Raw genomic sequence first — 18,127 nt, 5'->3', positions numbered from 1 at the left:
GTTGCATGACACTATTCTTGAGGAGGAGACCTAAACAAGTGTCTATTCACCCAAGACAGACAAGTAATAACAGACCAAACCTGAGTTTTATGTGTCAGTAGTTATTTATAGTAGTAGAAAAAGCCCCAAAGGTAGCCAAAGGCACCAAAAGGTCACCTTAGTATGGGTGACAACTTACAAAACCTGGAAACACCACACAACTGTCTCTTTGAGGCAGTTCAGATGGTTTGAGCCTCTTAAAAGCAGCTGAGCTTATCTGAGAATATCTCTCAACAGTCCTTTTCACTTACATAAGCTTGAGCAATGAGAGACCTACTGTATCTGGTCAGTTTCAGGGAATTCCTGAGGCTTTTGAGTTGTTTATTCCCTGGGCTTAATGAGAGTCCCTACAGGATGGAATGTTTTTCCTCAGTATAAAACACCCTTAGTCTCAATAAGCCTCCCACCAAGATGGAGGTTTATCTCAAGGAAATGGCCTCACAACAGTGATTAAAAGTAGAAAAAATATTCATATACAATAGACATCTTGTCTTGCCTTTTTTTCCCACCAGTAAATGTAAACTACAGATAAGAAAGTTGATTTAAAAACCATAACATAGGAAGCTGGAGAGATGGCTCAGTGATTAAGAGCACTGGCTGCTTATCCAGAGGTCCTGAGTTCAATTCCCAGTAATCACATGGTAGCTCACAACCATCTGTAATGGGATTACCTCTTTTGTTTGATGCTCTCTGTCATGTAGGCACACATGTAAATAAAGTGTTCATATACATAAATAATAAATCTTAAGAAAACATGATAGGAAAGAGAGGAATATACAATAAGTGCTTACAAAGGAAAAGGAAGGCTAATTAGTTTACAGTTTTCAAAAAGCCTGAGAGAAAATGGGACAAAAATGCTTTATAGCATTCAGTGTTTAGGTAGAAAAGAAAGTTAAGTGTCTAGTTAAATATTCAGATATGGATGGGCAAGAAGTGCAATTTCACTTTCTGTGCCTGTGCAATTTGCTGTTTACACATTCTAGACTTCTGTTTCATAGTAAAAAAAATCCCAGAGGCAAATAATTTTAGCATGTTTAAGACCCATTTATGTGCAGTTTTGAGCACAGATGATTTACTCTCCACATTTTCCAAAACACTTTGTAAGGGACAATGATCCCTGGAGATACTCTAGAAGTATAGCATGAACAGATCCAAGCCACCTTCTATACAACACAAATCATGCTGTCCTCTCTGAAGTTCATAGTAAAATAGTATGAAGTATCTGAGACGTCTACTGGCAGTGGAATCTGTTGAAATTTAAGCAGTACTTCTAAAAATCACCTAACTAAGGGTTTCCTCTTAATTACTGCTTAAAAATCACCACCTAGTATCCAAGAACTCATGTTTTGTTCCTGAAAACTACTGTATTTTTCATGGTCATTTCCAGCTGGACAGCTTCTAGGTATTTGAGGGATAAGTGAGCCTCAAATCTCTAGGCATATACAGATACCAAGTGCTTGGAAACCATGGATTGAATGAATAGGCAAAAAGCAATGTTATTTAGAAAACAGATTGATTTTATCAATGATATGAATTTCTTCCATAACTTCTACCACCCATCAGGTAAGTCTGTGCATCTTGGTTTGGTAAACTATGGGTTTATTTGCAAGCAACAAGAAGGCAGATGTTACAGTGTAGGGTGCTTTGGAATTCTTACAGGCTTCCTGTTACCTGCGTTCAACTCTGAGGAATGTATGACATCTTACTTTCCCCTAGAGAGAGTGAGAAAGGAGGAGACACCTAGAGGGTGGTATTTCTGAATTGTCAATTCTGTCTGCAGCACAGCAGGGAAAGCCACTTTGCACTTGGTGTATTTCCCACCAATATCCATTTGTGAACAGAATGGAAGGGCCAGGGAGTCACAGTTCGAGAATAGGAGTAGTGGGGGATGATAAGGACAAGAGACAGTAAACCCCTTCTTACTTTCTGAACCTGCAACATTTCCTATTGTTTCAATCAGAATGACCTAGCATTTGGATGAGTGTGCATTACCGAGACAGTGTTGTTTCCTGTTCTAAAGTTATATTTATATCCATGCCTTCTTACTGAGATGGGAGAAAGATATTCTATAAGAAAAATTATGAAGATGAAAATCCGAAATCATAGTCTCTTTCTTTTATAAGAGCTGTTTTTTTAATTTTCTTGAATTAAAATATAATTAAATAATTTACCCCTTCCCTTTCCTGCCTCCAGCCCTTCTCATGCAATCCCCAACTCTCTTTTTATAGAGACTGCTCTCTTATAATTCTTTCTTTGCATTTTTTGGTACATTCTGATTTCTTGGAGATTGTGAACACTGAAAGCAGAAATTAGAGTTTTTAAAGATATCAGACTTGCTGGAGTTTCTAGATTGTGCCAAAGACAAAGAGTTGTTTGTTAGTTAGTTTCTCTTGGGAACAAACAAGGCAATATATTTTTTAGACTAATTCAAACTAAAAGCACTGATGTACATACTCTAGAATTCAAGAGAAACAAAATGTCAAGAGAATTTGAATTAAAAAGAGAAAGATCTCTCTATAGAGTTATTTAATATCTATCTTCATCTGTCTATCTATCTATCTATCTATCTATCATCTATCATCTATCTACATCTGTCATCTATTTGTCTGTCTAAATATCTATCAATCAATCACTGGCTCCCTTATATTTTATATTGTATTTTAAAATATAATGTGTTTTAAATATCTTTATAGACAGCTAGAGACAAGGAATTCAAAAAAATAAAAAGAACAAATTTCCTATAGAATACCAATCAGAAATAAATGGAAGTATTGTCTTATAAATATCATTCTATTTTTTCAATAAATCTACAGATACATAATATTATTCAATTCTATAATTTTAATGATATTAGCAGACATTCCACAAATCACTTAAATATTCTAACATATCTGTTCTAATGAAAGAGCCTTTCATCAGATGGCATATTCATGTAATTCTCTTTTAGAACCAATTTGGATGTTTCTTCTCTAATTTATCTACTACAAATCATACTTTAATAACTAGTTTTGTATTGTAGGGACTTAAGTCACATGTATTTTTCTTTGGGAAATGTCTTTAGAGTAAATGCTAAGTTAAACATGATATACTTGATTATTTGATGCAGTGTAAAGTTGCTGTTTAAAAAAGGATGACAGCCATACATACAATCTGACCTGTAGCATTTGAAACCATTTCTTTTTTACAGCAGCATTAACAGTAGTCTTTATCATTTGTTAGAATTATTTTAAGTTTTATGTTAAAGCTTTATTCTTTTCAATATAAAGTTCTATTCTTAAAATGAAAGCCATCTTGCTATGTAGTTCTATTCATTTTCATGAATCATAAAATCATTCCATTGAGTCAATTAAAACATTTAACAACTATTAATTCTACTAAGTGTTATCACAACAAAAAATGGTTTTGAGCATTCCACAGTGTCTGAACATGGTCCATGACTGATGCTGTGTGAGATTTCTGGGAGTTTCTGACAAAACTCCAAGTAACCAAGACAAGAGTCTTGTAGCCTGTGTTCCTCCCTGGCATTGATTGTTCTGGATTGTGCTTTTGGCCCCTCTCAGGTGTGGTAAACAGAAGTGGGCTTTGCTCCAGATTACTTGTCATTTTGTTATTCAAAAATGTTTTCAAGCATGGGTTGTCCTCTTGAATGTATACAGCCCAAACTCATGTGAACTTCATTAAGTTGTCCTTGTTTAGCCCTCTAGAATACCCTCAAAATATAAACTGATGCTCTGAATTAAGTTTGCTATTGCTTGAGGCTTTAGTCCATCTCATTTTTAGGCCCCAGCTTTACACTTCCAATTAGAGCGCTAACAGTACATGGCACTCGTTCACCTAAAGCATGCTCATAGATGCTTCTGCACAACAGTGCCAGTTTCCTTCAGATAATTAAAAACATATCCCCTTTACTTTTTCTTCCCCTCCCCTTCTCTCCTCCTGAACCAAGTTTGTGGACTCATTAATTACAAGGCAAACTGAAAATATTAAACAGCATATAGTCCACTGAGATGCCAGATTATCTTCTTTGATGTTGTACACACCACCAAGGTGTCAATCCACCATGCTACCTGACACTAGAGATCTATCGATAGAAGATAAAAAAGCCTTCTACATGGGAAATAGGTAGATTAGAGTTTCAGAGGAGAATAGAATGGAGAAAAGAAAGCGTTTAAAAATACAACAGTACTCCAGAACATGACTCTTCTTCATATCTCAATCAGGGTGAGTCAAAAAAAAAAAAATCCAGTTACCCCAAACTAGCACTGATGGATCACAAATCCACACAGAAACTACTGAGAAGGGATGAAAAGAGGTATCATAGTTGGTATATTATAACGAACAGATCTATCTTCTCACACTCCCTTGTAAAAGCACAGGCAGAGAACAGAATGTTAATTACATTTCAAAGCAATAAAGGTAGTTAGAAAAATTAGCAATGCCTTCAAATTCTGAGGGAAAATGATCATTAGCATATCAGTGTACACACAGCAAAGCTTCCTTTAAAGGACAGGGTGAAAGAAAGGAATTTCCAGGTAGAAATATTCAGTAACTATAGACTCTCTTATGGGAAATTTCAAAGAATAATACCTTAGAGCATATTTTTTTTTAATTTTATCAATCAATATAAGCAAATATTTATTCTAAAATATTAAAAATAATACCTAACAACTTGTATAGTAAGAAAACAAGTTATACAGCTGGAAACCATACAGTACAAGCTCATAAGCAAGGAAGGTAGTGAAGAGATAAAGAGAAGTTACCTCATCTTGCATGAAACGCCAAATGTACAAACTCATACGAGACAAATAGAAAAAGCAAGTGAAAATAATTGTGTAAATAACATTAACACAAGACCAACACTAATTATGATAAAGGTCTCTAGTAATGTTCACACGAAGACTGGAGAATTTCAAGATTAACTATACATAGTAAAACAGTCCCAAAACAAAAAGGAAGACACACAGACATAGAAGGCATAATAACAATGGCAGATTTCTACACAGCATGATCATAACCCCATATATCTAACAGGCACAATTTGAAAAGGGCTAGAGGACATGGACCATGTGGGTTCTGCCTGCACTAACTACTTCGAAGTAAAAAAAGCAACAGGAAACATTTCTGAAGCATCTTTAGAATTTTGATATTTGACACATACTTAGCCATAAATGAAATCGCCACAACTTATTGGCAGCTCACGGATCACATATTAAAATGAGGTCTGAGTTCAATTCTCAGTAAATTAATGAATGATCAAAATGTCTTGAAAGGAAATCTTTAATATTTCCTACATAGAAAATTTCTAGTATGCTGTAAAGGTAACATTTAGGAGAGTACAGAGTCTCAAACCATTCGTTAAATGTATGAGCCACTATGAATAAGCAAGGTAGAAAAAAAAATGCCCCCAAATCAAGGAAGGAACAATTAAGAAAAAGGAAAAAAAAATAAGATCCATGACAAGGAAAAAAATAAGAATGTAAACCTTTGAGGCAGAGGGGAGATGACTGAATCTGTCAAAACCAACAACCACAGGAACTATGGAGGGCAAAGAGCGACCTTCACCCATGCAAACTTGAAAATGAAAATAAGCCAGTCAACCAATACTGTATAAGACTACGGATTTTTAGATGGGATGTATATTGTGACAAATGCTTGATGTCATCTCATTGAAGAGGAAGGAAGATAAGCTATTTGAATACTGGAGAGCTACTGCCTAGAACCAAAGGGCTGGGGTTGTACTTCTTAGTGAATAGACAGCGGGTGGCGGTCAGATGCTTCACTGTTTGTTTGTGAAACAAGTGACAAATAAGGATGAAGGAAAAGCTGATAAAATGAATGCTGTTGTCCCGAGTGAGCAATAGAGATCTTGCTTTTGTCTACGGCTTACTTGATGTATCTAACATACAACAAGACACCCCTGCTTGCAGGCTCTTTTATCCGGTGCTTCAGAAGAATCGAAAACAGAGAAAACTGATTATCTGACCTTTGTAACTGTTCCTCAAGATGCAGTCTGTCTCCCTACCTGCCTTCATGGTCGGCTTCTTTCTTCCAGCTTTATGCTTTTCTTAATCTTCTACTAGGTCTACAAGGGTCCCAAGCAACATGGTGAAAAGGAGCTATAAGATTCCAGAAAGTAACTTCTGCTTGAAGCTTCTTTATAGAATGCTCTGGCCATAATGGTGCCCACCATTCACCCGGGTACTTGGTACTTCTCCAACAAGACCCCCAGAAGCCCATGTACCTAACTCAGCCTGGCTGGTGAAAACTCTTGAAGTACAAAACTTTTCAATCATTATAGCTCAGCCACAGTTGGAGGTGTCCAACAAGGAACATTCATACACACATTTTAAAAGTCAAAAGCATTTGAAATCTAGAATACTTCACATCTCAACCATTTTGTATAAGGGGTAGAAGACTTGCATAGTGTACATAAAAAAATCATGACCTGATATCTCAATACCTCAATATAAACAAAATGTTGATATAATTTTATTTGATTTCGTAACCAAAGCAAGTAGGTATCGTTGTTTTTCTTAGACACATGAACAAGTAAGAGGTGTGGCTCAGGAAGATTAGGACCAGTTGTTCAAAGCCAAAGGGCTGGTAAGTAGAAGAGCCAGAGTCAAGACCACAGATGCTTTGATTCCCATCTCAGTGCTATTAGGACATATCAAGTCTTCCCTTTCCCCCAAGCTTTTTAATCTTTGTGTTGTCCTAAGAGAGCATATTTATTCTGCACCATGTTGAACTAGGTTGGACAGGTAAAGATAATGCTGAAAATGTGAAATCAAAGCAGATTTAGGGGTGTTCTATATTTTTTCAAAAAATATAAAGATATCACAATTCATACGTGAAAGGCATTCATTCATAATACCTTTCAGCTTTATGCATTTAACACGTTGGTTGGAATCTGTCAGATGAACCATATTTTGAGGGAATGCTGCTCATGGTATTTGATCTTGCCTCCACTCCTTAGACGTGAGCATCTACACTTAAAATTCAGGTGATATTTATATTTGAATTTTTTGACAGGGTCTCCTGCATGCTGACATGGAGCCAGCCATATAATACAGGATGATCTTGAATTCCTGATCCCTATGTCTCTTCCTCTCATGTGCTGGGAGAACAGTCTTATATATCATTTCTTTATGCCATATACCTATGTCTAGATTAACAGGTAGTAGTGAAACTTATACAATGCTCTCTGATTTGCTGTCTATGATTTTACTAAAATGGGTATTCTTATCTCTGAAATTAGAGTGGAGAGGCAGAGATATAATCTCTGAAGCGACAATCAAGGTGAATGTTAGCATCTACGAACATAGAAGCATTAAAATCTGATGATCTGACAGAGGCTCACAGAAAAAAAAAAGGGTGGTTTTTATATGTACTAGCATTGCATTGTACACTTTTACTTCCTATTGAAAGCTAGCACATCAGGGCTCTCCTTTGAAAGTCTCGTAGCAGATCCCAGGTGGCTTTACTCAAGGTAGAATTATGGGTGACTATATCTGTAGGTCTTATATTAAATTGGGACATAAAAGCCATTTTATGCTGTGGCTTTCGTTTCACCACCCTTGGCTTGAGATATAAAATCAAGGCATATAAACACACATATCAGCCTCGAACTTTGCCCTTAGGATGCATTGTCTCTCCCATCTCTGTTCACCTTCCTGTCGGCCCTCTGTGGGACCATCATTGTGAGAGGCTGTTATTCACGGGTGTGTGTGCTTCTTTTCCTGCAGGAGTGGGCTTGTTTTTGTCCTTGACTCACTTTTTTTTCTTCTTTTCTTCCTTCTGTCTTCCTCTGTCTTGGTACCAGCCAGGCCCTTTCTGTTTGTGTCTATTCTTTTATTTCAGAGAGCCTATTCAGTAAAGATGCGGCTCACAGAATGCACACACCCAGCAAGCTCAGCACTGCATGATGGGATGTACTCCCTGGGGGGTGGGGACCTCACTCCAGACGCTGCTGCTGTCCTTCACTTCAGCTAATAACAAAAGGCGAGCCTTCTTCCTTTTGAATTTGTCAGAGGCGGTTTTCAGGTAACAAACAAAACAATTCTCTGTGTGTCTTGACAGATGCAAGAGTGATCAGAAAAATGCCGACAGTAGATGGCAGGAAAGTTGGGACTTGACACTGACACAATTCTTAACAAAACTCTATACAGACAAACATCAGGTGTGCCAGATGTGCACCACGGTAGCATATTCTCAAGAAAGAAGTGGTTGAACTGAAATATTCTATTAGCAAAGAAATTAGTAATGTAATCACACACGCTGCAGTAGTTCTGCTTAGCAGGAGGTAGAATGGCTGGACTACAAGATGTTTGCATGTCTCCTTTCTCATAGCCTACATCTTTCTCAGCTGGGTGGTCAGGAAAGTGGCAGAGAATAATGGCAGTTGATACTGACAGAGGCGTGTATGCATCCACTGTCCTGACATGGCTGTCCCTGGCCTTTCACACCTAAGAACTCTGAATTCCAAGAGGTTAAGTCATTTTCCAATCCAGTTTAGTCTTTCAAATTTTAGAGTCAGATTTCCAATAGACATGTGTGGCCCATTTTATTCCTGCATCCTGGGAGTAGGGCATCTCCTACATGGTAGTTTTGGGGCTGCAGACATCACAGAAATGCAGGAATGATCAGCTTCTTTTTGATAACATCTGGCTTGAGCTGAAGTTTGAACTTCCACTTCCTTCCTTTTTCTCCTTTAAGATGCATCCACCCAGATGTTGAATCAGAGACCAACTCACTGTGTATATTTTAACTTTTTATAAAGTGGACTTAATGGGAAAATTGAATTAAATATTCAGGGATATATAAACACACTGTATTACAAGTTACATGACCCAAGAAGCGCACACCCATTCTAGAGTGTGGGCTACTGTTCTCCTATGTCTCTCTCTCTCTCCTTTCCTAATGTCATGCTTAAAATACATACTAAATTCATTTCTTAATAAATGCCAACTTTGCTTCATAAAAATTACATTAACATTATGAAAAAAACAATAGTTTTGTAGAATATAGGTAACTATAGCAACCTCATATTCAAATCGGGTTTCTTCTTAGGCAGTGGCAAGCACTCCTAGGTGCTTCAGGAGCTTTACATTTATGTCTCAAACACACAAATTTGAGGACCTCATTAGTTGAATTTCTCACTCAGTGTTTGCAATTTAATTCCACCCTTCAGTACCAATAAGTAAAGTAATATGATTATATAATTGTCCTTTGAATTTGCTTCCAGGAAATCTCTCTACACATCTGTGAACGCTGCCCAACTCTGGGATGTACCTTAAAGCCCAGGGCCCAGGAGGCATTGCAACAGCTATGAGATAGTAAGTGGCTTCAGCAAAAGAGCTCTTGACATTGGCTGTCAAGGAAGAGCCATCAAAGTCCCCTACACCAGCTCTCCAATCTCACATGCACTTAACAGAGGGTTCAATTTGGAGAAATGTTAAAAAAAAAAAAAACCCAAACAACAACAATACAAATAAACTACAGTTGGTAACATTTTCCTACCATTCAAGCAACCATGGGCCCATAAACAAGTGATAACATGAGACGACCCCACACAAGACTAAGATTAACTTCATTTTACTATGGGCTGACAGAGCCAGTAGTAGAGATTTTACCAAAATTTCATTGTATTTATAATATACAAAGCACTGAGTTAATGGATGAAGATAATACGTTAATGATAATAAAATTTTAAATCTCAAAATATGATATAGTAGGATTGAGACAGAATGTGTGTGCAACACAGGCACACTCGTGAGAAACAGCTTAGGGAAGCAACAGATGAGAGACTTTCAGAGTCTGAATGAGCTACAGAAGGCATCTTACAAGAGTTTTAGGAGACCTGACTGTGAAACACTAGGCAAAAGGGAAATACCCCATGAAACCTAACAGGTTTCATTGGGTACGCCTCTATGTAAGTAACTTTGTGAGGCATGTTGAAACCATGATGGAACGAGAACATGGCTCAGAATCTATTTTTAACTTACTAACAGAATGGAAATTCCTAAGACCTTTGGTACATGGTTAAAAAGCTACTGTTTAATTTTGAAGGTGTCTGATTGGCCACTGATGGGATCCATCATCCATGATGATCTATACAAACACCATTGTATCTGTAAAGGCCACAAGAATGCGAAAAACCAAAAGGGGCGGGACTAGGAGAGACAACTAGAATTAAAAATGGAGAAGTTGGTGTGATAACGCAGACAAAATCTTGACAGAGACAGCAACCAGGTCTAAGGAAGAAAATAAAAACGTCAAGTATGACATCATGAGACTATTAGTGGAAGTGACATGGCCACAAACAATGAATTCCTTTGGTCATTGGGTGTTTAATTAAACATTTATTAAATGTTTAGTAAACATTTATCTTATATCAGGAGGATTTCCATCCACGGACAGAAACTACAAGAGTTTGTCCAAAAGCTGGATGAGATCTTAGGTTTAATTTTAGGTATGGAAATTTGACAATGTTAGTAGAACATTCCAGATGCGAAATATCTGTAGAGACCTGTAGTTGTGCAAAATAATTGGGTGAGAATTATCTAGAGGTCAAAGTGGCAGCTTTGGAAATGGAAAAGAATATGAGGTAACAACAACAAAAAATAATCTTCAGAAAAAGAAATCAGGCTCGGGAACTGAGGTAAGAAAAACATTGCACCACACTTAGGAATCTGGAGGACTAAAAAGTAGGGGCAAAGGGATGGCTCGAATAAGTGCATGGAGGTATGGGTGAATGAAAAGTGAGGGCCTCAAAGCATAAAAGACTGAAGAAACAAGGCAGGTAGGTACAGGCAGAGCAGAGGAAACACAAGGGCAATGGTGAGAGAGGATTGAGGGAATTCTAGATTTAATTTTATGTATAGGTTGAAGGTGTTGGTAGAATATTCCAGATGTCAAGTGCTATTAACAAAGGACCTCATAGTTGCCTGGATAACAACACTTCAGAGAATACACAGCAATATTTAAAAAATGTGAATATAACAATTTTTAAGTGTTTTACAATTTATTGTATGCTTCATTTCCAACTATAATTTATGACTTTGCTTTTCTTATAGACGTGTACTCTGGAAAACATGATGAAATTTAACCCCAGTCACTTAGTTACTCAGTATCTATTTGAATAAGGATGTTCTGAACTCTGAGTTCCTTCAACACTATGCCATGCTGTAAATAACCTGAAACTTACCCAGGTTTGTGGGTAAGAAAAAAAAATAAAGAAAAGAAAGGGAAAAAAAAGAAAGAAAGAAAACAGTGGAGATAAGAGATAGAACAGTAATTAATTAAACAAGTCAAAAAGGTTGGACTGTATGTACCTCAGTTACAGGAGGAGCCTTAACAAAGCTACCCTGGAGACAATTTTAGATGGATAGTGTTATGGATAAATTTTTAAGTCCAGTGGCACAGAGTTATTGAGGGCTACATTAGGTGATTTTTTTTTTCTTAGTAGAACAAAAAGTATGTTCAATGGCTCAGAATTTTGATGCAGGGTACTTGCTCCAGAAATCTAAGTTAAGAAAGGGGTTGTGAGGAGTCTCAGCATTGAGTATGGTATCTGATTGTGCTTTAACAGTGAAAGTTTATTCCGTTAAAGCTAAGCAAAGATCCTTAGCCTTGCATCATCCTGACAGCAAACCTTCCTCAGGGACACACATGCACTACAATAGGAATCATCTGGACACTTAAGCTATGCAGAACCAGGTGGCACTGAAGAACGAAAAGACAACTTGCACTCTCATGGATATGTTCTCTGTCTCTCTGTTTTTCAAGTGGTTTTGCCAGCAAAAAGAAACATAGAGTGCAGCTCACCTAAATCAACGGCGTATTGATGTACATTTTTCCTTTGTGTGATTTTTTTTTTCTCCTACTAAGAAGTACCTGCTATTTACAATCCGTTACTAGGCGATGATGGCAAAGCACATTCTCCCCGTCTTCCAGGCAACCCTATACATTTCACTGTGTATTTGCAAGTCAAAATACCTGTTGCCGTGCACGTGAGAGGCACAGAATGCAAAGCTGTAATGGAGCAGGGTGGGGTCAATGACAGCACCGTTTTCTGAATGTTCCATCAGTTCTGTAAGGTAGCAGAGATGCCTGTGACAGCCTCTCACACCGTAGCGGGCACAGTACTCATCTAACACAAAGACTTGGCCAGGGCTAAACCACCCCTGCAGGAGAAAAGAAAAAGACATATTTTCTCTTGACTTGCTTTTCTGTTATGCATATGCAGGCATTGGCAGCAGCAGCCTCAGAGTGTCTATGGCATTTGCTTTGTTAGTGGCAGCTTTAGATGTTATTTTCAGATGGAATGTATCAGTTTGGGAAGTGACCTGAGACACCGGCAAACCCCGTGACTATGTGTGGGCACCTTGCCTTTCTCTACTGCCATTCAAAACTAGTCAAATTTTATTCACAAGTTTTATTTACATTTGTCAGTCACAAAGAGTGATACTCCCTAAACTCTGATCTCTTTATGAGTCGGTTAACAAAGCAGATGCCTGCACCAAAACTGACCATTCATTGGAAGCATTGTGTAACCTAAACTAAAAGCAGATTTCAGTAAGTCTACCTGTGGCATGCATTTGCATGCTTATATCTGGAGTATCTTGCGCTCACTCTGCCCTTCCGTGATCATAAGGGAGTTAGCGTTTTCCTTGAGTGGTACCTTTTCTTTCTTAAGTAAGATCTTGTCTGTGAGAGTGGGGCAGAGTGGGTTAGCTACGGCAGTTTCCTAAACTATGCCAAACTAATCCTTGTGGATTAGATTAAAATGATAAAGAAGGGGGCTTTAAAATAAACATAATAGCTATTATGGAGGAAGAGGACAGAGTTACAGGATAACATATTAATAAAGGAAAGGGAAGAGGTGCCATCCAACCCTACAGTGGAGATGGGAAGGCAGTCAGTGGAACAGCCACATTGCAGATACTGGGTCACTACTATTTAGAACATCACACATGGCGCACATTATGATTCAGCTTAAATCACGACTGTGAACACAATAGAGAAAGACATTTAGTGAGTCTGGTTGACAAACAAACACATTCTATTCCCAGGCACTGCTCCTAATCGTGCCATACTCCTCTCTCGGTGTATACAAGGCACACGATAACATTTTTCTCAGACTTGTTTTCCTTGCCATTTCTCCCTCCTTGCCTTTGTCCCTCCCTCTTTTATTTATTTTTCAGGGCCAAGTCTTGCTCTATAGCCCTGGCTACCCTGGAACTTTCTATATAGACCCAGATAGCCTTGAACTAAAAGAGACCTGCCAAATCTGCTTGCCTCTGCTTCCCAAGTGTTGGGATTAAAGGTGCTTGCCATCAATCACAGCTCTATTCTCAGACTCATAAACAAGTTGATAAATTGTCAGTGTAAGCTCAACAGTTGACTCATTTCTCCATGTCCACTAGATATCTCCAAAGACTTGAGAATACAGTGTCTGAGAACTGACTTCAAAGAGACTATAACTTACTCTATGAAGCTATCATCCTTAGTATCCATGAGAGTCAAGTGGTGACAGGGTATGTCATTTCCAACAATAGTTATTAGCCTATATAACTTTAATCCCCAGACTCTGTGGTATCAAGAAATATATAAATTATTACATCAAAAATCTCACTCTACATTCAACACATAACAGGTAGCAGTTATCTACCTAAATCCTCTCTGTTTCTACCCCTCTGTCCCTCTGTCTTTTCCCCCTCTGTCTCTCATCCTGTTTAGCATGTCCCATTGGATTGTTAGTCTTTCTGTTTCTTCCTCCTAGAGCTTCTGCTGTCCTAGGAGTCAAAGAGACAGACAGGTACACTATAGCAATGCCTGATGAATAGAACATACATTTTAAAATGCCTGTACAGTTATTGGTGAATCCTATGGCAGTGGTTTTATGTCTTTATTTAAGGGGTTTTCTTTTTACTCAGCATTCTCTTGGGGCCCTGATAAAGCAGTTCAGCATCTATCCCAGTCTATTCTCCCATCTATTGAGTGGCACAGCAGTGGTCTTCGAGTGTATAATTTTCAAATTGAGAAGCAATCGATTGGAATTCTTCAACCCTAACCCCACTACCGTGATGAAATGAGTCAGGAATAAAGTGATGTTTTACAGCGACTATTTCTCACTTTCTAAAATCTTCTATTCTTACCTATAGGTGACCAGAGAGTCAGATTTGTACCCACCAAACAGGAGTATGAATCATTCAGTCTGTGATCCAAAGTCTGTCTCTGGAGAATTCTGAAGAGGAAGGCATGGTCAAGCTTGCAGGGACTCGCAGAAATAAACTCATCCATCCCGTGTTTCTGAAAACGGTCTGCATCTGTAAATTCAAAAGGTCACTTAGAGCACATTTATGTTTCTGATTTAATAACCAATAATATAGTTTAAAAGGAACACAAAATTCAGGACTCATGATAATAGACAACTCTTTAATACATTATGATACAAAGACTATATGATGTTAATATGAATTGCAAAGTCTGAAGCCACAAAATGACAGGAGGAAAAAACTCACAAACTACTTAGAATGAATACAATCAAAGAAAACCTTTTAGCTGCATGTATTTATTATGTGTGTGAGTGTGCATCCCAGGATGCACATAAAGGGTCAGAGAACAATTTGCAGGAACTGGTTATTTTGCTTCTGCTACCTGCTACCTTGGTTTCAAGGATCAAACAAAGGTTATTAAGCATGGCTACAAATGCCTCTATCCTTTGAGACATCACATGTGCTCAAAATCTAATTTTTATTCATAGTTGTTCCTCAGACCCACTAGAAGAACAATTTCATTTCCCAATTTTAAGGGAAGTTGGGCTAAACATGGAACATACTTTTAGTCACAGTGTTTGGAAGGCAGAGGATGAGGCCAGCCTGATCTACAGAGTCTAAGCCAGCCCTCGCTGAATTGAAAAACCCTATACAGAATGGGGGGAGGGAAAAATTCATGCATTTTAAGATTATTTTTGCAAAAAGAAGTAACCCCCAAACGATCCAGGTCTGTTCATAAAGGAAACAGCAGTGATGGCCAGGAGCCTGCTTTCCAAATGGCAAACTAGGCCAGAGTTAAGCACACAAGCTTCAGCTGGATCACTTCCAGTCTGCTTTTTGTATAGAGCTTTTAATGGGACCAACTTTAATGCAGAAATGGCATTGAATGCTCTCAAGCTTCAAGTTTAAGAGACATGAAAAAGGGAGCATCGTGGCTTTGCAGATATGCAGACAATGCACCACATCCCAAATGGCACTTCAATCAAAGGTTCAAATTTACTGCTCTTTACAGACTGCATCTTTCAACGTTGGTAGACCCTGCGGGTTTATCAAAAGGCGAGCCTTTATGACTGCTTTCATTAATGGTATGTTTTGTCAAAGTCTTCAATGTGATTTACTAAATATAGACAGAAAAAGCCCACACACTTCCCAAAAGGAGTGCTGGGGTGTTGCTGCATTAGCTCTGACCACATAGCCAGTTATCAGAACTAAAGTGGACTTTTCAACAGTTATAAACATGATGCCCATTGTTCCTTAAAATTCATACATAAATCTCCTTCTGGTCATCACAAGAGAAGAGTGCTAAATGCAAGCTAAATATAGTCTCTGAAACCCACGTGGTTTCAGATCCTAAAACTGCAGAGGAAAAGAGACAAAAGTTTATTGATTAAACCCAATTATAGAGTCAGGCTCATAATAAAACTCAATATTGATCTGTGGACATGATGCTAACATAATCAGTCACATTTAGATATTTAGCCCAGATCATATTGATCCATGTCAAGTTCAACTTTCAGCCATATTTGTAGATGGAAGAACTGTATAATTCAAGCTGAAGGGTCTTGAGAATCACATTTTAAAAAAGACAGAAAAACTAATGTATATCACAAGTCCAACGAAACATTAAAAACCTGAATGTAGCAATAAAGAATGGAAGAAGATGCATTGACGATGTAAGGTATTCCATAATCATCTTTGGATAAAATACCAATTGTGTTCTTTTATTTTTAATGATTACCCAAAGGGTAAAATATATCATATGATATATAGTATTAAAAGGATGAGCCCTAAACATTTTTTTTGATTGAGAAGTAAGGCAATTCAACTTATATTTTGTCTCAGAGTCTTTAAAAGTTGAAGATGTAGTGATGTGAATAGCATTGAGTGAGTAGGAGGCAGAACACCCAGGAAGGCAAAACACAAGCATTTTACAGTTGAAGGAATTGATCTATTTTAGCATCTTCATTTCTCCAAGTAAGAATTTGCTCAGTGTCACCTCGGTGAGATGATTATTTTTATAAAATAACTGCTGATTTTTATTCATTATTTCTTTCAGCAGAGGTCATAAGAAGCAGTTAAAAATAACGACCATTAATGGTTCATCTGTGGAGACCAGGATATGTGATAAATTTCAGAGGAAAAAAACCCTCAGAATTCTTATTTTATGACAAAGGTTTAAAGAATCATTTTTAAAAACAATAGAAAAAATTCATAAAATATATACTTCTGAAAATGATTCTATAGTTAATTTTTATACTTCTATAATTTGTTTTTACTAATAAAATAGTATTTCATGAGATACAATGTCAAATAGTTTTTTAACTAATGTGACAAAACACACGATTGAAAAATTATTTTTCAACAATTTGATTAGTGACTATATATTCACAAATATCAAGTCACAAAGAAATATTCCTCTCCAACTTCGAAAATACAAACAAACTAATTAAAGTTTTAAGGTAAGACCCAAAACAAGGTGTAGTGAGACAGCTCAGTGAGTAACAGTACTTGCTAACAAGTTTATTGACCTGTGTTCAATACCCAGGGCCCACGTAAAGGAAGGAAAGAACTGCCTGCCTCAAATTGTCCTCTGAAGGCCTCAGTTTGCTGTGGTACAAGCCAGGTTCCCAACAAAATCTCCCACAATAACATTAACAACAAACAAACAAACACCCCCAACAAGAACTTGATGGCCTTAGGTCTCGAGCTTTTCAAAACCCATTCTGCAAAGACCCAGATACTTTTTTCCTGTGTCAGATAAAAGCAGTGCAAAACACAGTGCGGAATACATGTCTCTCTTAGCTTCTATGAAGCCACAATGAATTAAAAATAAACTCCAAGATAATTTGGACCTCCCTATGTGATGAATATCTTTATTTTTAGTTTTTTATTCAAATTTTAATTTTTTTAAAACTAAAGTTGGTTTAGTTGATTGGCCTTTATTTTAAACAAAGATAACAATGTATATGAATACTTATAGCAGCCGGCAAAGTACAAGAAATACTATTAGCATAAGAGCAAGAAAGTAAGATACAGATGAGTGCTACTGAATGCTCAGTATTTTTGACAGATTCATTTCATATATTACAACATAATGTCATAGACACATAAAGAAAGTAAAAAGTGGGTAAAGTGAAGCAGATTGACAGGTCACACGGCATAGGTAATATCTGTGAAAAGAGTAGCTACAATCTACATATTTAACAAAACCAATTAGTGCAACGATATCTTCTTACCTGTGTCTTTCATGAAAAACCTACACCCTGCAAACCTGTTGTCTGTCTCTCTACATTTCTTCATTCAAATTATTGTCTCATAAACTAAAACCAGAACCAAAACATAATATTGTTTAATTTCTCTTTTTCACAAGAACATATTTTCATGTAGTTTTCCTTGGCATAACTCATCTATATTTTACTCTTAAAAGACACAGGTGAGGCATATAAATCAGTTGGAAAATGTGTTTCCAATCATCTAAAACCTGTTCTTTAAAACAGGGTTTTATAAGGTTACCTTAAATTAATGCTTATTGTAAGGTAATATGATCTGGCTATTTCAAATATATATATATATATATATATAATTTTCAAATGTTCTCTGATAAGATACCAGCAAATTTCAGTTTAGTTTGTCTTATGAAACAGTGTAAGAAAATTATCAAACCAAGCCAGCAAGAAATGATCTTAAATGATACACTGCAATATGTCATAAATTGTGATGATTAACCTATAGACTAACTACAGATGTGGGACTTGGTAATTGAGGGTGCTGATGGAGTTTCTATGGTAACAGTTGTCTATCTAGGCTCT

At 37.1% G+C, this 18,127-nt stretch overlaps 1 protein-coding gene across 9 annotated transcripts in view; it reads right to left on the bottom strand.

Annotated features, from left to right (window-relative positions):
- The window catches only part of Cadps2 (calcium dependent secretion activator 2), a 499,527-nt gene that overhangs the window by 122,866 nt on the left and 358,534 nt on the right, over positions 1 to 18,127 (bottom strand). For all 9 annotated transcript variants that reach the window (XM_076913647.1, XM_076913648.1, XM_076913651.1 and 6 more), the window contains exons 12-13: positions 14,233 to 14,369; positions 12,037 to 12,224 (exon numbers count right to left, since the gene is read on the bottom strand). In XM_076913647.1, coding sequence (XP_076769762.1) covers positions 12,037 to 12,224; positions 14,233 to 14,369 — 325 coding nt within the window. The remainder of the gene's footprint in view (positions 1 to 12,036; positions 12,225 to 14,232; positions 14,370 to 18,127) is intronic.

The sequence above is a fragment of the Arvicanthis niloticus genome, chromosome 15 (genome assembly GCF_011762505.2).
Source record: "Arvicanthis niloticus isolate mArvNil1 chromosome 15, mArvNil1.pat.X, whole genome shotgun sequence".
Lineage (NCBI taxonomy): Eukaryota > Metazoa > Chordata > Mammalia > Rodentia > Muridae > Arvicanthis > Arvicanthis niloticus.
This window is presented reverse-complemented; position numbering and strand designations above follow the sequence as displayed.